Consider the following 25,097-nt stretch of genomic DNA (forward strand, 5'->3'; position numbering starts at 1 on the left):
GGTCTGCGAGCACAGTCCAACAGCCCCTTCATTAACTATTCCAAGACCTCTGCGAGAACACCCGTGCAATGTTACAACTTAATTCTGCCGCAACATCTGGCCCTGTTTATTTCTCACATGTGCACGTTATATCGTCGCTCTTAGTTTGCAAACGAGTTGACCGCATGTGGATGGTTTAAATTACAGTACTCTGCTTAGTATTTACATTACTGGGGTGTTTTTAATAAAAGGCATGTTGCTTTTATGTGATTGCATTTATTGTATTATACTGTGCATGCTTTAGTAATAATATATTTCTGAATTTGTAGGTACAGAGTTTGAGTTTACCGATTCCGAGAACGATGTTAAGACAAGAAAGAAGTTCCCGTCTCTGTTGCACGGCAAACGGTCGGCTCCTGAGCTTCCTCTCTTGCCACCCGCCAGCGTCATGCGTGTCGACTCCAGCCCCAGCAAGCGTGGACGCAAGCCCAAGAAACCCAAATCCCCCCGGGAGTTCAGTTTCGACCTCACCGCCGAGGGAAGCGAAGACGAGCAGTGGACCCGAAGAAGAAGCGAGCGCATCTTCCTCCACGATGCAGCCCAAGCCACCCCTGTCACCCTGTCCAACAAAACTCCTCTTCCGCTCGCTCCCAAGCCTGCACGCGGCCCCAAAGCGTCACCGCAAGGCCCCAAGGAGCTGGCAAGAGTCAAGGAGGTGAAAGACCCCAACAAGGTAGGCCCTTGTTTTGTTGATGTAGACGGAGTACTGTGTGCCAGCCCCAACCAAACAGCCAGAACGCTTGATACCAGCAGGTGTCCTACTACATTTGTTGGACAAGTAAGCCACCCGCTGTGAGTGTCATGTTGTTGGACACAAAAGACGACTGCCGTTTGCCAGGCTACAATTACCCGCCATCAGCGTTACTCCCTCCCGAATCCTACCTCAATCTTTTTATAGTGTTTAGTATGCAACTGCCTGTTATTGTTTACTTGTCCATCCCGTGTTGTTGAATGCTTGTAATGTCAGATTGTGTCCTGCATTTGCATGAGGCTTTTCATTCCTGTCTGTGCTGACGGTTTGATTTTGTCTCATGTGTGAATGTTCTAGAAGAAAAGGATTAAGGAGAGCCCCATGAATCTGCCCCAACCTCAGGTCTCCAGTACACCCTCTGAAAACTCTGGGGCACTTCCTGTCAGTCCAGGACGCAAGAGCAAAGTCAAGCCCAAAGCTAAAGAGGTAAATGGAGTTGCTAGAAATATAGTGATAGACTGCTTCATTGATTGATTAGTTTTTTATTTGAGGGATTTAGTACACAAAAAATCCCTAAAGTCCGTATGAAAAAAAAATGAGAAAAAATGGGGCTGGGCTTTATTAAGTCTTTTGGAAATTGATTGGATCATTGCATTTTGAAGCCTGCTCATTCGACAAGCAAAATAGTTCCACCCTTTTGCAGAAAGGTTAAAATTATAAGCGCATGTGAAAACATAACCTCCACGGATACATAGCTCATAATACACACTTTAATATTCCATAAAAAAAATCGTTTTTTATTTCATGATGTCTTGAACTCTACATATCTGTTCAGTAACCAAAGTTGACTGAACTTGATCTTGTCCATTTTTCACTTAATATATAAAACATTCACTAAAGTATATTCATGGCTAACTTCTGTGGATCACAGAGATTGATGTTTGGCAGAATGTTCAGTCACCATTCACTTTCATTGTAAGAACAAATAAAAAATTTAACCACTGCTACAAAAATATCTTATTTTCTTAATATTTAATCTAGACTAGAGATGCACAGGATATCTGCTGAAACTAAGAGCATTGTGGCTGTACTAACTCGCATTAACTATTTTCTGGAGATTAAATTAATATTTCTCAACTTTCTAAAGGTTAATAATTCATATAATGTCTTAAAATATTAATTGCATCAACTGGGGAAGTTTCTTAAAATTTCTATCCATACAGCACAAATACATTGCATGTAAGATCGCCCCTGATCATTTGCTTTTTTAAACTGTGAAAAACGTCTTTTATAATAATCGGTATCGGCCGAAACATCGGTGCATCCCTAATTAATCTCCTTTAAATCTAACACGTTTTTAGCTTTCCATATAATCCATAATTGAAGCAGACTAGTGTTGAGCAGCCATTTTGTGCTGCTCTGTGACACTGAGGAGAGGCACAGAAAGGGATTAGAATAATTTTACCTGCCAGTCTCAGAGCCCCCGCTGCACAGTCTTTTGGGAAAAGTCTTGCATTTAAATGAGCCGTCCCTTCTTGCCCACGTCCTGCTCTGTATGGGCCTGCCCTGAGTACCCATCATGCCCAGAGGAGGGAGGTGAGATGCTGAAGGAGAGAAAGAGAGAGAGAGAGAAAGGGTAGTGTGCGGTAGAGCAAGCCTAATTAGACTGCACACTCAGCAGGAAAGCAGTGAAATTAACCAAAGCACATCTCCCTCCATTCATTTCTCCGCCTCATCCTGGCCAGTTTATTTAATTATTTGTTACTTCAGACATTATTTATTTCTTCTCCAGATAAATCTTCGCCGCATTTTAAAACTCTCCACCACTGCTATTTTTCACCTTATGTATAAATCACAAGTTGTAATGCACAGTGCAGAAGCACAGGAATTCCTGCGGGTATTCGCCGCATTCGAAATCAAGAAGTCCTACATCTTGCGGGCTGAGCTTGTCACTAATCTAAATGGGTTGTACTGAATCAATTCTTCTCTAGTAAGCACACGGGTCTCATCTTTAGAACTGAGCCAACAATGGCATGCTGTTCAATATTTCATATTGTCACAGGAATTGGGCCAAAATGTGCTTGAATTCCTCCAGCAGGCCCGAGGGAAGGGCGGCGCTGTCAGTAAACTGATGGAGAGTATGGCTGCTGATGAAGACTTTGAGCCTAACCAGGACAGCAGCTTCTCGGAGGATGAGAATCCCCCCATGAGCGCCCAGCCTGAAAGACCCTCCACTCCCGGTAAGACTTCCTCGTGCGCTCACACGTTTCAATCTCCGAGAACGCAGCGTCCCCCTCCCCCTTTTGCAATTTTTAATTGTTGTTTTATGACTAAACCAGACTTCATTTTCCTGTCCATGCGTGCAATTATAAACGTGAGGGAGAGGTAATTTCACAGCCTATTTTATCTTAATCTGCCGTTAAGAATCAGAAAATTGATTTGCTCTGATTGCATTCATGCGTTAATGGGATGAGCCTGGAGTTATTGCACACATGCGTGTACTGCAGTGTTTCAAGCTTAAAGATGACGACAAGGCTATAAGTGGCACTAGTTTGGACACGTCTGTCTTTAACATTTAACCTTTCTCTGCCCCCTCACAGCCCCCAGGAACTGTGTCATTAACAAAGATGAACTGCAGGATGGCTTGCGGGTGCTCATCCCTATGGATGACAAACTGCTGTATGCAGGACACGTCAGCACCGTTCACTCTCCTGACATGTAAGAGACCCGTCTGCACGGCTTTCATTCTCATATCTTCTTATCTGTCTTACATACTGTTTGATAAAACAGAATCCTTATGAACAGGGGATATGAAGGAATTTTAAAATGGTGAGTTTCAGGATTGGAAAAGGGAAACTTTTTTGGTTAAAAATGATGTAACATAAAAATAATATAACAGCCAGAAAAAAAAAAAATCTCCTTGCCCTGATCGACAACAGAAATGGTAGAATAATGATTTATTGTGTGAGCTGTTTGGTATGAATGTGACGCAAATATCAATTTGATGTCATTTGATTTTAAGGCAAGTACGTAACGTAACCTGCAATTTTATGTTTCAAAGAGAGATGGCGAAAAGGTGGCATAGTTATGTAATGCAGCTTAGATAAAAAATTAAATAATATATAACTATTTTTAAAATAGTCTCTGTAAAAATGTATTTGTTGTTTCAACTTAATTAAATTACCTGACTTTGTTAACATTTTGAGTTAATTCAACATAAAAATATTAGTTAATACATGAATTTGGTGAACAATTGTTTTGTTAACTTATTAGTTTAAATTGAATTAACTTGTTTTATTCATTAAAACAACAAATAATTTTACAGTGACTTTGTGGTCTATTGAGCTATAGCGGTTTCTCTTTACTTTATTTTGAAATAACTACCTCACTAAACTGTCTACAGTTAGATGGAAACAAAAACCACCTCTTTTTCCCATTTAATGAGTCTTTCCATTTCTGCATGGAAAAATTTGGAAGTGCAACATTGTTTGACCAGGAAACAGAAGGGGTGTGAAGAGTCTTTTGGGGAAAGTTGACAGGAACGGGCAGTTTGGTTTGGTTTAAATTTTTAAGTCTTCTCTAGTCTCGCAAGGCCTATTATCCACTTGAATGAACAAGTTTTAGTCTATTGATGGGTATGGGACTTCCTCTCAAAGTCATTTCTGTAAAGCCTAATCTCATTCGGTGAAAAATGTCAACCGGTGCAGCATCTGGCCGGGCAAACTTTAATGAGAGGGTGTCTGTTGTGTTTCTGCCCTCTGTGAAATGCATTGTCCTCCATTTTAGTTTCATTATTGCGATGGCTCACAGCAGCGCAGTTGTGTTTAGCATGCGGCACAGAACCTGGTTTTCCTCCTATCAATCTGATAGCGGGGAGCGGCAATCATTCAAACCCCTGTCACAATCCTTCTCCCAAATTCTAGTGATCTGTGAAAGGTCATGCAACATTCTGCTTAAAGGAAAAAAATATTTGGATGCTTGTTTTTCTTTAAAACAGAGTACACATTCTTAAACAGCTTACTTAGGAGGCATTGTGTAATTCTTTATCAGTTGATTTGTTATCCTGTTACATAGCATAATGAGAGGCATTTGTCAAGCTTTGCCAGTGAAATATCACTCTCTTAGACTAAAAACAACCATCTTCATTTGAGGAAGGAGCTTCTGCCTCGTGCTGTATTTGACTCTTAGACTCTTAGACTCTGGTTTGGTGTAACAGTGAGAATTGGTTGCAAGAGGATTTTATATAACGAGAACAAGAGGGCTCAACTGGAACGGATCGCTTGTCGTCAACCCTGCGCTTTGGAAATTTAATTCTTTGGCAGTTCATGCAACACCTTAAACGCATGCAGAGATTAAAAATCCATGTTTGGGCGCTCAGATGTTTATATGCCACTACTGCTGCTGTTTATATGCTTCGCCTGTCTTCATTAACAGAGCTTATTATGGTGAGTCTGAGCTTCTGCAGGCGTGAACGTACTCGCGGTCCATGGGAGCGGACTGCTTAATTGTGCAGTCAATAATTCACACAGCCAGTGTCGAATTGGAAGTGAAATGCGGAGAAAGTGTCTATTCTTAGCCTGTACCTCCCTTTTACAAAGTCCTGTGCGTTCGGCTCAGTCCTTTGGCAAAGCCATTGTCACACATTCAGACGTGAAGACCATGCTAATGGCACAGGCCTATTATTTATGGGTAATGGGAAACTAATTGAAGCTTTCGCTCCATTCCTCACTGTCTCACTGTGTTTTTCCCAGTCTTCATAGCAGTGTATTTGTCACGTCTTTAATTATATCTCCGAGTGTGGTATGTTAAAATGTTTAGCTAAAATTCCCTCATTTCTAAATGTCATCTCAGGGGGAAATTTTGCTCAACAAAATGCATTTTGCGCTTACACACAATAATGCAATGTTTTTTTGCGGTTATCTCCTTTTAACATGTAAATGTACATTTTAAGCTTCCTGTTTATCCAGTTCTGCTGAAACAAAGTATGTTTTTCTGTGAATAGATAAGATGTTTTGTCATGATAATATTTAGTGTAAGAAGCATGACTGACAGTTGCAGATTATGAAACGCAAAATTTTTGGTCCTTTATGCTGATTGGTCAATAGCTTATGATGTCGATGTAATTTCACAGACCATTTTCAGTTTTTCAGATTTTTTTATTTATAGGTATGCATTTTAGTAAAATGATCATTCTTTCATTTGAACACCTAACCATATTTCTCCCAAATGTAATTTGTTTCTATTTGCATGTATTTGCAGAAAATAAAAGTAGAGAAACTGGTCAAAATTAAATAAAAGATGCTCTCTATCTCTAGACCTCAAATGCGGCAAAGGAAAAAGTTCAGATTCACTGTCAAGCAATACAACAGTATAATTTGTACATGTACTTAGGAAACTAATAATTGTGATTTCCTGGGTTTTTATCGCAGTTTTCACCTGTCTTTCACATTGCTGTTGGATGACTTCATGTCACTCCTGAGGTTTGATTTGGTTGAAATTCAACAGACACTGGAAATGGGAATGCCCACAACACATCTACAAATGCTGATTTCAAATGAAAATTTTGAATGTATAGATGTATATATGACTGCATCACGTATCTTATTTTTGTTATAAAGCAAAGTTTTCTCTGGGATATTTATTACCATAATAAATAACACCATACTGACCATTAATACCTTCCACATACCAACAGAAACAAATTCTAGAGCAAACCTTCTCGAGTTGTAATCCCATAACAGGCAAACCATCCAAAACATGACAGATATTTAACCCTACTGCATGTGGCCCTAGCTCGGTCAATCTTTCTCCCCCTGAGGCAGCTGGTGTGAATTTATTCCAGAACCAATCAGGTCTGGCCAGTAGAGTTCCCCCCTCAGGCCCGCTCCAGGAGGAAGTGATGTGGGGGAGGCAGTCCCACATCACCTCCCAGGTCCATGTCACCGTAATAAGCTTGCCAACTGGTGATGGACACCTTTGAAACCTGGCTCTGGGTCCATGCTTGAACTGCAGACACCCTTATGAATCCAAATGAAAAAAGGCCAAACATCCGACTGTCAGGATTTTTTTAATCAGAAGCCCCCGTCCTGGCCGTCAGGCGTGCAACTGCATACATGCGTCCATGCTGACTTATAGAGGTTGTGTTCTCACACGTGCATCTTAAGGAAAACTGTTGTTTTTGCCAATAACCTAAAAGACTCTTGTAACCTTTTATTTAACAGTATTGATAGATTTGCGTGATGCCAATGAAAACTCTCAACTTCTCCAGAGCTGGAAGTGGGCGTTTCATATTTCCCCAAAGAGAAAACTGCCAGGTCCCTGGAATAATCTTCCAATCATCTTCCAAATCTGGAGAGAGAAGCCTATGTTTGGATTCAGCTCTGCCTACACAGTGACTTAACCTGGCCTGGCTTTTTTTATGCCTTTTTTCCATTTGCGTCAGTGCCCGTTTTGGCTCGCATGCGATATGTAAAGGAACTGTTTGACATATCTTGCATATCCCCGCTACTCTGACTTCTTGACAGCAAATACAATAAAAGGGCCGCAAAAAAGAAGGAACATATTGGGCAAGGAACCCTTCCAAATTTTGTCTCTGAGGTTGAGCTTGAAGGGGGCTGCTGAGAAAGCCGAGCTCCTTTGGGTATTGTGAATGAAGGCTATTTCAAAGCTGGGCATTTCTCAGAGGAGTCCTGTGTTAAAGTTAGAATAGCCTCAGCTCCTGGTCTGCTGACGCCATCTCCTTTTACAGGATATATTCTTAGGCAAAACACATGCCTTTTTTCATCCTGACTTGAAATCAAATTTCATTTTATTTACTTCAGTACACATCCCTTGGGTTACTGTGCATGTTGTTCACTACCAAAAAAAATATTTGTAAAGGCATAGTTTCCCTTAAAATTAAACGTTCTGCCATAATCTATTCACTCTGATGTCGTTAAAAACCTGTATTACTTTATTTTATCTGTGGAACACAAAAGAAGATATTTTGAGAAATATCTCAGTGGTTTTGTGTACATACAATGGAAGTCAATGTCGTTTGGTTACCAAGGTTCTTCAGAATATCTTCTTTTGTGTTCTCCAGAAGAAAATAATTGGGTATTAAAATAACGTGGCTGAGTAAATGATGAGAGAATCTTGAATTTTGGGTGAACTACCCTATAACGCAAATGAGTTAAGTACGGAGTTGTGTATTAGTTTTGACAGGAGAGATATCTCTACCTCACAGTGTGAGTATTTCATAACTGTTCTTTTTCAGTTTTCCTTTATTTACACTTTTTCCTGTCTTACAGATACAGTGTGGTGGTGGAGGGCGAGAGGGGCAACAGGCCACACATCTACTGTCTGGAGCAGCTTCTACAAGAGGCCGTCAGTACTTTATATTTTCCAGCACCACATTGTTTCCCTACCCACATACCTGTGTATTTGACTTCAGGCTCAGTCCTCCACTTCCTCTGCTAACAGGCCTGGGGCACGCTGTAATATAGAAGCTGTTTAGCACCTTCCCCTGCTATTAAGCTAAGGGCATGCTTTGCTCCACTGCCTCTGTGTATTGGTTTAGGCACACACACTCTAACAGCTACTGCGTTTCCTTCATAATGTACAGTAGGAGACAGTCCACCGCCAAGAGCTGTACCCATAACAGCCCTCTCTGAGATTAATTGTACACAAAAATATACATCCTCACCTTAAAATGATTCATTCGTAATTCATCCTAGAAGACGGATGACTGCCGTTGTGTCGTTGGGTGAATGCGCGCAGGTGTTGATTTAATGATTTTCTAAACCATGCTTCCTCTGTCCTACAGATTATTGATGTGAAACCCCCCTCAGTCAGATACCTTCCCCAGGGGACCAGAATCGCAGCCTATTGGAGCCAGCAGTACCGTTGTCTCTACCCTGGCACGGTTGTCAGAGGTAAGGCCTTCCACTGACTAACGCATACTGTTATACCGTGCTTGCATTTCACAAGTGGAAACATGCACACAAACGTCCACTATCCACCATGAAGAGCTCCAGTAAGAGACCCATTGAGAGCACAAGCTTGTTTCGTATCCTTTCATCTAAATCTTTTAGCCAAGCCCATAAGCACTGCCAGATAAACTGGGCCGGGGAATGAAGAATGATGTGGTTAGCTACGTGCGCAGCTCTCTCTATTATGATTTATTTTCCCTCCTGCCGTGGAAGGGAGGGAGCTTGGAGGCTTTTTAAAAAAAAAACTCTTAAAGGGAGGTCACCGCTACTGCTGCTGTCAGCCAATGAGAATGAAAAGGCCCTGTATGAATCCCCACACCCGCTACTGTACCGCTGAGAATATGCCGTCGTTCACTTTTGACGGCTGTTTGCGCAGCGGTATCAGTGGAAATTGAAAGTTGTGGTGATCCGCATGCTTTTGCATCAATCTTCAACCCTTTTACGTTCCTCCAGGGAGTCCTGACATGGAAGAAGTGGACGACTTGATTACGGTGGAGTTCGATGATGGAGACACTGGCCGTATCCCACTCTCTCATATTAGGCTGCTACCACCGGACTACAAGATTCAGTGTGAGTATTCAATGAAGTAGGGAGTAAACGTAAAGACAGAGTGCACAAAAGTTTGTAACATGGACTCCAACTTCCAAGTGTCTAAGTTATATAAACAGCCTGTATGTACTCTGTTTGAGTTGGAGTCCATGCAGCCAGAGATTTTGTTTGGTTTTGCTCTTGGAGCTTGATGATTGAGTGGGTAAGAGGTGTTTCTCCACCAGTTTCCAGTGAATCGCATATGATTTAAAGAGGTTGGAGTGTTTTTGTGTGTAATTTTTAAGAGGGCTGGGTAAATATTAATGTGCGTAGGACTGTGAAAATGTTTTCGTGCATGGAAATCTGCCAAGAGATTGCTCAATTTGATTTATTTTCATTTTAGTTTCTTCATGCTGAAATGCTGAAAGTGGTCTGTTTGGTGTTTTCTAAACTGAATTTGTGTCCCTAAAAACAGGTGCCGAACCATCCCCTGCCCTACTTGTGGCCAGCACCAAAAGACGAGGAAGGAAGTGTAGTAAGGATGTACCTGAGGGCAAAGAGACACCTCTAAAAAGCACAGAGGAGGCTGCTCCAAAAAGTAGAGGACGAGGAAGGAAACCCAAACCCAAGCCTGGTAATTTCCACTCCTTAAAACATACCCCTCGCTAAAGTTTATAAAGGGAACAGAGGTAGTTTCTGTAAACGTGCTTATTGCTTTGGATCAAATAAAACATCAATCAGGCAGAACTGGTGTTAGTTTGATGAGAAATGTGAGCTTGCGAAAGTGAATAGTATTGGTGGTTTCATAGATATTAAATCACTTTCCTATGGTTGGAAACAGCTTACCGCCAGAACAGGAATAGCTTTTAGGCTTCAAGCATTTTTATGTAGGTAAGTGTGTTTGGTCTGGCATATTAAAACCTTCCCTCCTGTGCTCCTTTCCAGAGCCTGAAGTCGCTCCAAAGGAGCATGAAAAGACTGACACAACGGCCCCAACACAGGTCTCAGAAAGGCCCCTGTCCAGCCCGAAAAGCAGCCTTCGGCCAGGTAGTAAAATTAAGCAAGTCAGCACAGCTAGCGCCTCCATCCCCGTGTCTAATGAAAGCCAGAAGAAATATGCTGGAATCAAGCCCCCAGTCAAAGTACGTTCCCAGCCGCTGTCTGTGTACTCTCCGCCGCTCTACGGAAAAGTTCTTTCTGTGGATCTCTATAATGAGCCCTGTACTTCTGTGGCTTCTTTTAAATCCAACAATGAAACGGAAACTCCCGCCGGGAAAGGAAAGCCAGTCAAGCGCTTGCGAAAGGCTGAGGAGGAGACATCAGGCTTTGGGCTAAAAATGCAGCGCAAGCAACCTCAGACGGAGATCCTTATCAAGCTTGACCATGAAGGAGTCATGTCACCCAAGACCAAGAAGACCAAAGCCTTGATGATGATGGAAGGCCAAAATCTCTCCAAAAGAGACAATAAGTCTGTAATGGGTGTCGACTACACTACAGTATCCGCTCCTGGAGCTCCTGACAAAACCCTGAAATCTAAAACTAAGCCAGCTGATGTTGATCTCTCCGAGAGCGCGTCCACCTACAGCGTCCGTAAGCTGGGCAGTGATGGTCTGATTAAGGTGAATGGCTCTTCTGAGAAGGGAAAGGAGTGTCACAACTGTAGTAGCAGTAGCAGCAGCAGCTCCGAGTCGGAAGGAGAAGAGGAGCGAGGGACCTCCCAGGACAAGAAGCCCAAACCGGTCTCCACCAGCTCCAACAGCTCACGTGCATCAAGCTTCGCCTCCTCCAGCTCATCCACCAGCAGCTCCTCATCCTCAGCAGGATCCTCCTCTTCATCTTCAACATCATCTACCACCAGTGATGAGGAATCCTCCTGCAGCTCCGACGAAGAACCAGTGGCTGCGTCCCAATCCTCTCCTGCAGAGCAGACACCACATAAATGCGAAGAAGAGAAGATAAATGCCAAATCGGGGCCTCCAGCCAACCTCCAGAAACTTGAGAAGCAGCAGGCTTCTACAACAGAGCACCAGCAGCAAAAGCCCCAGAAGGTGAAGCAGGGGGTTGGCCGTCCCAAAAAACGAGAAGGAATCCACCTCCCAACAACCAAGGAGCTGGCGAAGAGACAAAGACTACCATCTGTAGAGAACAGACCCAAGATTTCAGCTTTTCTTCCTGCCAGACAGTTGTGGAAGTGGTTTGGAAAGCCCACTCAGGTGAGTTTAGGGTTGTATAAAAGCCAACATGGGCAGATGCCAGTGAGTTATCATCCGTTTTTAGTTTTACAGTGGTGAATTTACTTTCTCTAATTTTTAACAGAGACGAGGAATGAAAGGAAAAGCAAAGAAGCTTTTTTACAAAGCCATAATGCGTGGGAAGGAAATGATTTGTATCGGCGACTGTGCCGTTTTCCTGTCTGCTGGACGACCCAACCTTCCCTTCATCGGACACATCCAGAGCATGTGGGAGTCCTGGGGAAACAACATGGTGGTCCGTGTCAAATGGTTTTATCATCCAGAGGAAACCAACCCGGGAAAGAAACTTCATGACAAAAAGGTTCATTTCCCTTTCATCCGAAAATAAGAACATGCGTTTTAGGCTTGAAAGTACACTGTAAATTCTGGTCTTGCTTGCCTTGTGGTTTGTAATTGCTCCAATTTTGTTTGGCAGAACTGGGATCAGATGTCTGGCCAAAGTCTTCCTACCGTTCTGCAGGCTTCCAACCAGAGGAAAGACTTCATGGAGGTTAGAAGACCGAGCCGATAAATCATATGATCAACTCTATAAACAAAGATATAATCTATGTATTCTTTTCTTTTTAGCGGGCTCTGTACCAGTCCTCTCACATTGATGAAAATGATGTTCAGACCATTTCTCACAAATGTCTGGTGGTTAGTCTTGAGCAGTATGAACTAATGATTAAAACTAAGAAGTACCAGGACAGCGAGGATCTCTACTACCTGGCTGGCACGTATGAACCCACCACGGGAATGATCTTCAACACAGATGGTGTTCCTGTCATCTGCTGAGAAACAAATGAGACGTGTAGAGCAAAAGGAGTGAAATCGGAAACAAGGGCTAGACAGTTGTACTGGCTTTACTCAAAGCCCAACTAGAAGAAACTCTGACAGAGATAAAAATGTTGAAGGGTTTGATTGCACGTCATTTCAAACACAAGGTTTTCATGGAAATCGCTCAGTATTGTATTGTAAATATACGTATATCCCAAATGTGTTGGACCTAGAGCACCTTGTGTATGCATTGTTTTGATCCACTGACCTGATTGTGGTGGACGAACTGTGATGGTCCTTCGACTTGAAGAATCTCCAAGCTGAAGCGAGAAATATGTCAAACAAAGTGAAAACGTGTCTGAAACGTCTCAAAGGTCAATTGCATCCGTACTGCAGTTTTCTTTTGTCCCACCCGTCACCGGTGCCCCTGGAATGGAGGTGACACCATTTCTACGGGTCTCATTGTGCGGGCTGAGAGGACCTGCATGGAACCAGCTTCCTCAGCCTTGAGGCCAGCGTTCGGAAAAAATAAATTAACCTGACAGGCTCATGTCACACTTGCCGTTCTTATCCGTCCAGGGAGCCGTCGCTAGTAAAACCCTGCCAGAACTTCAATGGACGGGGATGGATTATAAACTTGGAAAGATAATATAACGCTATACGTAACGTTTTGGCCTGCGCGAGGAGTACTCAAAAGACACATCTCGCCCCGCCTCACAGCCCAAGGACAACTTCGAGGTCTGTTTATTAACTGGAAAGTGTGAGTCACTTTTACGCTAAGCAGACCAAAAGATCTATGAGAATAATATCGTCTTTGCTCACCACCGAGGCAGTTTCTTTATATGAGTCAAGGGCTCTACTGGGACAGAATCGATTCTGATGTTGTGACCCATTTGTAAATACATGCATACAAGCTATATACGATACGGACAAATATATTTTATTTTCGTGTACCATAGATTTATGTGACGGTAAATTTTTTAAAGCAGCAAAAGATAAAAGAAGCTTTAATAAACTGTGAATAAAATTTCAAACAAAAGTATCAGGAACTAGTTTTAGAGTAAAGATCTTGTTAGACGTTACTGGAACCTATCTCAGATGCCCACTACATTGACGACGTAATGTAATGTTATCTTGATATCAATGCTACTATTACAGGACAGATAGTTTTGTGGGATTTGACAGTGTTCGGAGCCAGTTTTCCCATAATGCATTTTTACAACAGAAAGCACTTAAATTCTGCCCCTTAGTCTTACACGGGACAGACATTTCGACAATCCCATTGCAGGTGGACTCTCTTCTCTCATTGCGTCTCAGGGTCATTGAGAGATGGAGAATTTTAAAGCACCATATAATCATGCCGTGTCTATTTTACTTGACTTTTCCCGCTTTAGTAGAACTTTCCCCCCTCTCTTCCCCACAGAAAGCAATTACATCTCATGCATGAAAGCACTTTCTTAGAGTAAACTAATAGCAGAGCGAATCAGAGTGGAGGCACAAGCGTTATCTGTATATGCCACAGTTGAAAGCCTTCATGCCTTCCTGTGTTCTCTCGATCTCAACGTTTATGGCAGGTTTTTCTGGTTCATGGCCTTAATAGCCTTAACCTTGGTCCCTAAAAGCTGCCACATGCTGGCAAAATCAAAGTCTGAATATTGTCTTTGAAAATAGGTCCCGCTGATTGATATTGTGTTCCAAGAAAGTGCCATCGCTCGAAAGAGGCGCTGGCGTGCTGTTAGGACCAGACTACATATTCGCTGCTTCTCTAATCAAGACCAGTCAAATGTATTTGATTTGTGGTATCATTATGTGCCCAACGCCCTGTTGTTCACAGCCTAGAAAATGTGTTATTTTCCGTAATTGTGACTACGGTTGTGCCTCATTTAAATACTTCAGAGGAGGTATGAATGTCTTTTCAAAATGTGTTAGTCAAATGCTTAGGGTTTTTGGTTACGCAAAAATAAATTTGAATACCTTTTTTAAAGTTGTATGCTTATATTAGTTTTCATAACATGTGGCTCCAATTGATTTCTGCAGTTGCCTTGTTTTCTGTATGTTTTCTTTTCTGTTTATTTCTAGCCAAGTGTTGTAGCTTCAATTTTCTTTCTACCTCCTACTTTGGTTCACCATTTCATTTGATACTTTTTAAACTCATGAAAAATATTGTCATTGCTATTTTACGTATATTGCCAAGAATGCCCCTGTCTCTGTGAATGTAGATCTGATACTTCCTGATTCTTTCTGTTGTTTTTATGTTTTCCCCATTTTTGGAGGGAGGATGGAGAGATCGAGAAGCTTACGGACACTAGAAACTTTTGGTCTGAACGTTTGGAGCATTTTTGGCCTACTCAGTATTTCCGAATTTCTTTATATTTTAGAATCGTGTTGACACTATTACATACGGCGATAACGATAAATGTCGAAATTGTTTTTTATTCATGTACGGTTCATATAACATTGCCCAATCTCTCTTAAAGAGATTATTTTTCTTGTTGATATTCAATAGGTTGTATTTTTTTATGTTTTGAGTGTTTGGTCTTGGGGTTTAAAGGTGTATTCAGCCTATTCCGACTGTTTTCTAAGTCACCTAATTTGGTTGAGAATTGTCCACACACCCAAAGCTATTCACATGCCAAATGATTCTGAAATGCACAGGAAATCTAATGCAACGCTTAAGTGAATCGACACAATCTTTGAATTTATTTTGTGTTGCCTGTTTAACAAGATAAACAAATTTAAGTGCCCCTGAAAACAGAACGTTTACTCCGAGCTTGAGTCAAGCTGTAAAGCACTTTTAGAGTATTTTTGTCTGCATGTTTTAGTAATAGCATATATGCTTCTAGGAAATATAATAGAGCAATTGACAGACAAAGTTTATTTTGCTTATTGTGATGTGTAGTGTAAAGTGAACAGAGATTCGAGTCCATCCTTTTTCCCCTTAGGTCACCGTAAGAAACGGTGACCTCTGCTGGTAGCACACGTGGATTGAATTGGTGATGTACTCTGCTTCTTGTCCAGGGTCTGTTTGAGTGTCTTATGATGTTTAAGGTTTAACTGGCATATTACAGAAAACGGTGTATAGCTGAATAGAAGCTAAATAGACTTCACTGTTGTTTGCATGATTCTGTTCAACCTTTACTTTTTTGTTTTCTTTCTTTATGACATTCCCCCTCTCAGAACAATGGTCCTTCATGCTTAATGTGCAATACTGCTGAATTTGGACTCTGTGAGGTAGCTGCTAGTGAGGGAAGGATTGTGTACATGAATGTGGGAGATGAGAGAAAGTTAGTGTGGACTGGAGGCTGGTCCTTCACTGGTCTTCATCTGCTGTTCCTTCAGCATCAGTAAGGTCCTGTTACGATGAAAAAAGATGAAAAATTATAGTTTTGAAATTATTGTTTAAAATTTTAAAGCATCAAGGTTTTGTAAATGATCCTTTTATGAGAGGGGGAGATAAGTATGGATATACTTTGTACACATTTAATCTTGTAAAAAAATATGATATACATTTTTTTAAAAATTAAACTGACATTAATGATTGCTGTTGACTTGTGCGTAAACTTGATGGGATATGATTTGTATTTTTTTACAGACACAACCAGCATTATCAGTGTTTTTCGATTCTTTTAGTATCTCAGTATTTTCTAGTTCATCAATAAACGTCATGAAATGAAAATGGCTCTTTTGTTTTCTGTATGTTTGAGTGCATTAAAATCTGAGATCTGCAATGTTCATCCCAATGTGTTCATGTGTGACGTGTGAAGTGTTTCCAAGCCTTATGGGAGAACTGTTATTAAGACAAGATAAGCTTTAGCAGCCCCTGTAATTCATTGTATAAGTGCTGTTTTTATCGAGGTTGCTCTGTCCTATGAGATGCTTCTAAAAGCCGAGCGATAAGATGTAGACCTCCGTCTTTCATGTGCACACATCGTGGTCTAATTGGTCATGTGACAGAATTTGCACTCGGTGTTCTAAATTGCATATTGATGTTGCACTGAAGAAAATTAATGTTGCTCTCCATGAAAATATTGTGGTTGATTGAATGTTATTTGTGTTATGGCAGTCCTTGAACCATTTAGTTGGGCATGGAAGGTTTTTTTCTCCTCCCTATAAAAATCCCATTTCTGAAAGGCCGTTTTCTGCATGCATGATGATTCATTGCCTGCTATAAGCTGTTCACAGTGGCACGATGGATTTAAAAGGTCACCCGAGTGTTTTGTTAGGCAAGAGGTGGTTTCTGAATCCCCCCTGTGAGCAATCACATTCATCAGAATACTGTTTTAGTGCTTCCTGGAACAATTTATAGCACTGTTGTTTGCTTTAAGGCTGGACTCATTCTGCTAAAAACACGATATCTTAAGCATGTGAATTCTCTATTCATGAGGCTTGTAATTATTAAGAGGAAAAATATGTCTTCTGACCAATTAAAGTCACCAGGAGAGTCAGGTTGGCATTGGAGACCACATTACGTTTTCTTTGAATGAACTGCCTTACTGCCAAAATAAGACTTTACACTGTATACACACTGATCTTTCGTCTTGCATGGTTGAGATACGACTACTTCTCTTTTGGTAATTTCAGTGGCTTTAGTCTTTAAAAAAAGGATTATATTTTAAGTGAATGAATGCTTGCATCGACTTGCCATAGGTTGTGTTGAATTTCAGACCTATTGGTCCATTTGTTCTCCAAGAGCTTGTCTGAAAGGAACATTTCTCAATTTCCATTAACAGCGCAGATGAGATTTGAAAAGGCATCGCTTTGATTTTGCCTGTAGTGGCATAAAATTAGCATAATGCAATCTAATGGAAGTGCTTCCTAATTTTATTACTGACAAACTGCATATTCAGCTACACATCATCAATCTCCTATATTCTTTTTTCGTGTACCAAATTAGCAAAAAACAACATTCACAAGCTACATAACTGCAGAATGCATTTAACATAAACGTTTGCGTTGGCAGGACCGAAGGGTCCACATCTCTCTATACTTCCAGGTAAAGACAGGGCTCCAATCCATTTAAACTACCTGCTGCTTTGTCATTTCACAACTCGAGTCAACGCATCAGAACGCAGGCATTTTTCATGTCATTCGCGTTTGAAAAATGTATTGTTGTTTAAAGGGATCTACTTCTCTGTGACTTTGGATCCGTAATAACCAGCAACAACATGCAATCTCCAGAGCAGCGACTGCTTCGTCCTGCGTCTTTTGTGTGAATACTGCATTCAATCTTTTAAGAAATTACAATTTCTAATGGCTTCCATATCTCTTCTGCTAGTGCTTTCAGTGCGAGGGAGATTCTCTTGTGTGTTATTGCAAGGAATTTCATTTAAATAAAGGAAAGAACGAGAGGCTCAATAATGTTCAGTGGCTCCAAATGCGTGTGAAAACGAAAAACAGCCAAAGAAATATGCTCAAGGGGTTAACAAATTGCAAAAAAGGGCAAAACAAATGAAACTTATTATTATTAAGAACAGTTCACCAGCCTTGCGGGAGTCAACCGCCGCTGCCAAAGCAATTAACCCCTCCAATAAACCCACCAAAGGCCAAAGTCTTTCTGTCCTTGGACTTGCTGATCCTCTGTCTGAAAAAGCTGCGGCGCAACGCGAAGAGTCATTATGCTAATAGGACCTAAAAAGCAGAAAGCAGCCATGCAATATTCATACCCTCTCTCATGATAAACTATTCTGGAGTCATTTAGCTGGAATGCTCATTTAACGAACTGAGGCATGGAACAATTAAAGTGTGCTGAACGATAGAGGCATACTGTGATGGAGAGCTTGTCAACTCAATCTCTCACCAGGGATGCCATTTGAAGTTCTGCACACTAATGCTTGACTTGCCTGCACACTTCTCAACAGCCAGGGTCCATTTTGTGTCTTGCATCACCAAGGCCAACATAAAATGGTCTCTGGATTGAAGTGCTTTGATTTTCGCTGTCCACGAAGACCGGTGAATGGTAACAAAGTAAAGAATCACAGTTTGGGGATTGCATTCAACATTAACGTTCTCAGAGGAAAGGTCCTCCACATTGCTGGGAGCATTTAGCCATTTATGACCCATTAAAATGATTGCAGTATAAAAACAACATTTTGAGTCTTGCTCCATCAGTATAAAAGGGAAAGTGGAAAGCGATTGGTGGGAGGAAAATGGCTCTGTTTCGTTGACCCTCCGTGCTATTTTTGTGCTCCGTAAGCTGGTTGGTAGTGCTGGTCAAAGCCCTGAATCTCTGCCTTACTTTATTACTGTATATGCTGAGAGCAAGCAAGATGACCGGCAGGCTAACCCTGGACCTGATCCTGTCACTGCCCACATTGTTCTCCAGACTGCTTAACTTTCAGCATGAGCCAGGATTTACAGTAGCATGAAACACGGTCACGGGTGCATCAAACGGCTTCATGTTGTAGTCTCCGGAGCACAGCAATCACCGTCTCAGCATTAGGACAAAAAGAGACGACACTCGGTGCAAACCTGTTTGAAATAACCACGAACATGTGTGCAATGGCCCTTGGCTCCTCACCGGAGAGCTATTTGCCTTGTTGTTCCAATATCCTGCTGTGTAGATACATTAGTGGCCAACTCCTCCATTCCCACTGTCACTAAATCTCTGTGCACCCATTGTGGAGAAAAACAGACACCCCGAGCCAGTCATGTTGGACCATTTTGCCTGAAATTGTAATATGTTTCGGGAAAGAAGATAAGCGGAACTGATATCTATGAATGACCAGTTCTGCTGTGTTTTCATACATTAAAAGACGTCTCTGCAATGCTTGCTTGAAACTGCATAGTTTTTATAGTAAAATTACACATTGCATGATGAGAGTGAATCATGTATGTCTGTGCTATGCAACCCTCAAAGGACTGAACTTATTACCAGACTTCATAATGAAAAATGCAGTCAAGCGGTTCCAATTTGTTTCTCTGTACTTCATTAGAAAAGGACGTTTGTTGAGCTACACATTGACATGCAGATGTATTCACTCTTATGAGCGCATATCTACTGCATATCAGGCATATGCTCTATTAAAGTCTAATTCAGGAATATACCTTTAATGCAAAACCTATTTCGATCATTATATGGTTTCCCACTTGGCACAGTTTTTCTTCATCTCTACTCCCGCTCTTGCATATAAGATGATAAATGTTTCACGAGCTCAAGTCGGTGATTTCTCGGCAATGAAGCAACGAGCTGCACATGCTTTGCTATTGATTGCAACAACATCATCATCAACAACATCGCCGGCGCTGGCAATAAACAGCAGGGCAGGTTCGCTAAAGTTGACTTATGGAGGGGAAAATATGAGTTGAAAAGCCAAGCTCCGGCTCAGCACTTTCTTTCAGGGTGACCGTGTGTGAGCGCAAACCAGACGACCGGAAATCAAAGTGAGCGAAAGGCAGTTAAGAAGAGGGGGGGTGATTGCAGTGCTTGGATCAAGAGCCATTACATTGTACAAAATGGGGCCTTCGAACCCTGCAGAGCACTCTTCCCAAAGATTGCCAATGGACACGGACTGTAGAAAGGCCTAAACACAGAGCTATCGCCGTGACGACTGCCGCTTCCCCATCAAGCCACCGTCAACAAATTACTGCCGATCTATGTGGAATTAGCCACCGGGACCCCAGCTTTGATGGGGCTGATCGACAGAGGTGTTAATAAAGGCTGTTCACGTCGTCTTGCTATGGCAATTGTGAGGACGAGAGCTGAACAATAATCAGCGAAAGGCCGCCTGCATGTTCCACTGAGCGAATTCGGGGGCTGCAGGATCTGAACGTCACACATACCTGGGAGGGCTTGTCTTTGAAGAGGGCCATTTAACAGTAATTCTGGGTCTGTGTGCGGAGAATGGTTTGCTGTCGGCGGGGGCTAAGTCTGTCACGCCCCTTCAGTTGGTTGTTGAGAAGAAGAAAATCGTCTGGAGGAGAATTGTTGCCTGGTGTCTCAATAGAGTCGGCAAACCATGCAATCAAAGGCCAGTTTCTTTGGCATCCATCAAGGCCTGTCCTGGAATTAAGTGCTTTTACGCGAGGAATCACTTCAAATCTGTTTATCTTCACTCTGTCTAATGAACATTTTGGCGTTTGGGCTGTCACTGTTTTAAAAGGTGGGACGTAATGAAGCACAAGCTCAATTGCTGGTGTGCACTGGCTGTTATTCTGTAGAGACGCTCACAAAAAATAGACTAGGATGCTATTACTTTACCTTAAAAAGGTGTCATGGTTCATTTGGGCCACATCCACACGAAGCCCTATCCTATCTATTTTTCCCTTTTCACTGCCAAACCTACTCAAAACGATGTATAGACATCAAATCAGTATGTTGCGCTTTAATCTGCCACAGAGATGCACTTTAAAATATGCGTATCGGCTGTACAAACGAACACACAATGGTGGCGTTTTCAGATTTATCTATCAAACATTTCAATTTCAGGCTCCCAAAAAGCTGGATCCGCGAGGACGTAACACCGATACGATACAAAACGCATCTCCGTTTGGATGAGCGTGTGTTTAGCATGTAAACCTGTGGGGGATGAGGCTGCTTTTGGGAAAAAAAGTCAAATAAACACTATTAAAATTAACTGTTGAATCATGAATATTGTCATGTCCTTATGAAACCTCGTAAGTTCAAATTTGCAATTTTTGAAGGAATGGAAAAAGTACTGAAATTTTTCAATAACTTTTCCAGCAGCGAATTTAATACTTATTGGTAAGATATTTACAAAACCCAGTGACAGACATAAAGGTTGACTAATAATAATGATTCATGGTAAAAACATACAAGGTTTCAAAAGGACAGCAGGGATATGTAAAAATAAATAAAAAATCACGGAAAAAAGATCTGTCTTTGTGTTGAGCCCACCTGATCTCACAGGAATTCGTAACTATTTTACGAACTGGCTAATTCTTCCAATGTGAATCATCTTAAAAAATATGATTAATAGAAAAATGCAACACTGAACCCCCTCAGTCAGTGGCACGAAAGCAAATAGTCCTAAAAAGTAAGATCAAGATTTTAAGAAATCATACAAATTAATAAAAAAGCTATGAATTCTTACAAGAATGTGTCGTTTTTAGCATGTTTAGTATAGGCTACAACAAAATACTATTTTCACTCAATACCTTATAAGTCTGAATTGGAAATAAAAACTTGTTTTCATTGCATCTTAACTCTTTTCTGTTCCCTCGTTTCCAGGATGTGCTTTTAAAATGTTTTGATCGCTTAAGAAATTTTCTTTGTACAGCTTCATAATAAAGGATTGGGTGTACGACTGGTGTGCTCTCAAATGACTCACTATCTGGTTATTATCTGATAAAAGCGTTTCCAGCAAGATCAACTGAAAAGACTTGCGGTGCAGCACCTTTTTCCAATAATAACGAAAAGTACATTTTAAATATGAGGACTGAGGTAAGTCATGCATCTGAATTTTAATCATATCCAGACGAATGCTTTTTCGACCTAAAGGAGAGCCTGCAGAATAAACGCTCTGAATTAATGTATGTTGCCTAAAGGGGTTACGGATTCCGGTCCGGTGAGATCTATTGACTCCATCTCAAAGATTCTGACAGCCAGACATGAGACCCAGATGGAGGCCCCATAGAGCTCCTCCGCCCCAGTGCCGCAGCACCCCTGAAGAGAACAAACAGAGAAGAAGATGCTGTCAGCACCTATCCTGCCTGGAGGTTCTTCATCTACTCGCATTCGAAGATCCAGTCCACTGTAAACACACCTGAAGCGCTAAGCTTTATCCTCTGAACTGTGTGTTGAAAGCAGAGTTCAGTCACTGATGACTGACACCAGGATGTGGAAAATAAGTGTGTTTCTCTTTATCATACTGCCCTGTGGTGCCAGGCCTGCAGAGAGAGGTGGGAGGATTTCTGTCTCCATTCCCTGCGGGCAGGTAGATGGCCACTGTGATGTTCAATCAGGTCTTGCGCATCTCTGCACTTTCTAACATGAAAGAATCTAATCCAGTGGCGTTGGTGTTTGTGTATTGTATAATTCACAGGTGCTGCAAAGAATGTTACATCTTCACCTGTCTTAACAGCAACAGTGTTGAGGAAGCTACTTTGAAATCGAAGTTGGCAAGCTGCAGACTGTGGAAATATAACAGTTTTTTTTTTATTAATTACTGTTTCTTTTTCAATGTCATTTCAACAGTTTTTGTTACTTTTTATTTATGACTGTTCATTTTGGTTAGACTTTTATTGTTTGTGTTTTGTTTTACTTTAATTGTAGCTCTCTGGATTTTGCTAAATTTAATGTGATCTGGTTCATACATCGTCACCTTGAAATTGTGAGGTTTCAAAATGTACACAATGTAAAGAAAAAAACATCACATAATGTAAATAAATCACAGAATAAGAATAACTCAATTTTGACGAAGACGTCATATAGAAACTTTCATAACTTCGAGGAGATTATATATATATATTAATAGTTCATAAGGCGATGTTACATTTATTATGTCTTCTATTATATAATTGTTATCTTTTGTGTCGAATAACAGCACGTTGTAAGGGTTTTCATATTTACAATAAGATTGTTTTTGTTATTATAAGTTACAATGAACTAACATTGAATCATGCTTCTACAGCGTTTATTTATCATAGTTCATGTAATTTTCTGCATTTATTCATACATTTACATTTAATACAAGCCTAAAGTTGCACAATGAACACACATGAAAAACTATTTTGGCATTAACTAACATCAACAAAGATTAATAAATGCTAAAAACGATATTGTTGAGTAATAGTTAGCTTCTGCTTTTACTAATGTTAAAGGCGTAGTTCACCTTCAAAATGAAACTTCTGTCATCACTTACTCGCCCTCTTCAAACCTGTATGACTTTCTTTCTTCCGCAGAACACAGAAGAAGATATTTTGAAGAATGTTGTTCACAGCCCCTTATTAACGTGCAGTGGTTACAATAGAAGTGAATGGGATGGCTGTGCTGTTACAATTTTTTTAAAATCTTTTTCTGTGTTCTACGGAAGAATGAAAGTCTTACAGGTTTAAAATGACAAGAGGGTGAGAAATGATGACAGAATTTTCATTTTGAAGGTGAACTACTCCTTTAACAAATACAACTTTAATGTAAAGTTCTGTCTTGCTACTGAAAATGCTAATGGTTAGCTCTGTCAATATTTCAAGTGACTTGCTTGTCACACTGAAAGTATTTTTCTAATATGTGAGGAAAACTTGCAAATTCACAATAACTTTGCCCCTGAAGGAATGAATAAAGAATGAGCGAGAAGGCGAGAGGTTCAGTGGTCCCCCGAGCTCATTAGTCTCATTCTTCACTCAATGTCCTTACAGATTGATTGATCACCTTCATGTGTAGATCAGAGCATCTGGAGAGCAGCAGGGGAGCTGTGATTGTGCCGTTGCACAGGGTCCATTAGGCGTGGTGTCCAGCTGCTCTCTATCCTGGGGTTTAGAGAGTGTGACCATAGGCGATGCGGATCGCTCCCGATGTCTGGAACATTACTGAGGTCTTTCAACAGCTTGAATCGGTGAGTCACGTAAACACAGTCACAATCTCTGTCAGATGCATCCGTGTGTAGAAAGACATCTTTAAAACGGTGAAGCGTCCTATTTCTGCACCATTTGTGTTACTGAATTGAGAAAAGTAATGATTGTCTTCTAACAGCTTTTTCGAACCTTCCTTGTCTTCCATTGTTTAACAAACGGATAACTGCGCACCAAACTCAAACCATTGATTGTGCCAACGCTGCTTGAGCGAGTTTTGGTACCTCTTCATATTTAGATGCCATATGGGAGTCTTTAAACAATTTAGTCCATCGCCAGTCCATCTTCTGTCCGGCCTATGATGGTACCCATCTCAACAGACACCATTATTCACCCTATAGATTCTGTTCTGTCATTTGGACGGTAAATGTCACACGGCCTGGGAGTTACAAAGAGGCTGACCGCTGAGCATTTCTGAAAAAAAGTGCCATTTCCTGAGAGCTCAACTCTCCTATCTCATGACTGCAAATTACTTGGATGGTGCGGGAGATTCAATCCAGAATCTGTTGTTCTGTCTAGCCTGTGAATGTCACCTCCAGCTGTGGGTTGCGGGTTAAAAACACAAAAGGGAAATGTATATCATCAATGGGAGCATTGCTGCGTGTCTGGTTAGGATGGAGTGTGCTGTTTTTCACAATGTGACTAGAATCGACTCCCCAACCTACTGTGCCATCTGAATAGTGAATGACAGGATAGTAATAAGGCACTTCTTGGTACTTCTAAGTGGAAGACATCACAGAGCACTATGTTGAGGGGAGTTTATCAAACTTTCCTGACAACGCATGTAAACTAAACACAAAAAAGTGTGAACATTATTATTTGTATTCACCCAAAAATGAAATTCTGTCATCAGTTACTCACCGAAACCTTGGTTGACAAGATGACAGATTTTTCATTTTTGGGTGAACTTTCTCTAATACAACACTATGCTGAAATGGACTTGATTTAAAATATTAGGACAACCAATTTTTCCACAAGAATATTCAGAATGTTAAAATATTAAGAGGATGTCATAAGATAAAAAAAATTCTAGGTAAGATAGAAATCCCCTACATTTTGAGGTGGAACTCAATGTTTTATCCATGACATGGCCTCCATAAATATAGTTGGAATTCTGCATCTATGCTTTAAAATGATGAATTATGTCCCCAGATAGACCCTCCCTCCAGTGAACCTCATCCTGTTCAAGACAAATACCAGAGATATGACCATCACATTACTGCAGCCAGTGTTGAGTAGTATAACTGATTGGTCAATGCAGCATGTCAGATGTGTATCTGTCATTCATAATTAAACCAAAAATAATACTAAACTTACTAACAGTGCCTTCATTTT

At 41.0% G+C, this 25,097-nt stretch overlaps 1 protein-coding gene across 4 annotated transcripts in view; it reads left to right on the top strand.

The window, feature by feature from the left end:
- The window catches only part of tnrc18 (trinucleotide repeat containing 18), a 53,876-nt gene extending 37,964 nt beyond the window's left edge, over nucleotides 1–15,912 (top strand). For 2 of the 4 annotated variants that reach the window (XM_056753901.1, XM_056753902.1), the window contains exons 19-30: nucleotides 309–712; nucleotides 1,088–1,216; nucleotides 2,793–2,970; nucleotides 3,331–3,448; nucleotides 8,020–8,095; nucleotides 8,535–8,643; nucleotides 9,154–9,270; nucleotides 9,704–9,862; nucleotides 10,174–11,441; nucleotides 11,545–11,781; nucleotides 11,896–11,970; nucleotides 12,048–15,912. In XM_056753901.1, the coding sequence (XP_056609879.1) occupies nucleotides 309–712; nucleotides 1,088–1,216; nucleotides 2,793–2,970; nucleotides 3,331–3,448; nucleotides 8,020–8,095; nucleotides 8,535–8,643; nucleotides 9,154–9,270; nucleotides 9,704–9,862; nucleotides 10,174–11,441; nucleotides 11,545–11,781; nucleotides 11,896–11,970; nucleotides 12,048–12,254 (3,077 nt within the window). In that variant the 3' untranslated portion in view covers nucleotides 12,255–15,912. The remainder of the gene's footprint in view (nucleotides 1–308; nucleotides 713–1,087; nucleotides 1,217–2,792; nucleotides 2,971–3,330; nucleotides 3,449–8,019; nucleotides 8,096–8,534; nucleotides 8,644–9,153; nucleotides 9,271–9,703; nucleotides 9,863–10,173; nucleotides 11,442–11,544; nucleotides 11,782–11,895; nucleotides 11,971–12,047) is intronic. The other 2 variants (XM_056753903.1, XM_056753904.1) reach the window with 2 other exon arrangements.
- The last annotated feature ends 9,185 nt before the right edge of the window (nucleotides 15,913–25,097 follow it).

Source organism: Triplophysa dalaica, chromosome 7, assembly GCF_015846415.1.
Source record: "Triplophysa dalaica isolate WHDGS20190420 chromosome 7, ASM1584641v1, whole genome shotgun sequence".
NCBI classification, from domain to species: Eukaryota; Metazoa; Chordata; class Actinopteri; order Cypriniformes; family Nemacheilidae; genus Triplophysa; species Triplophysa dalaica.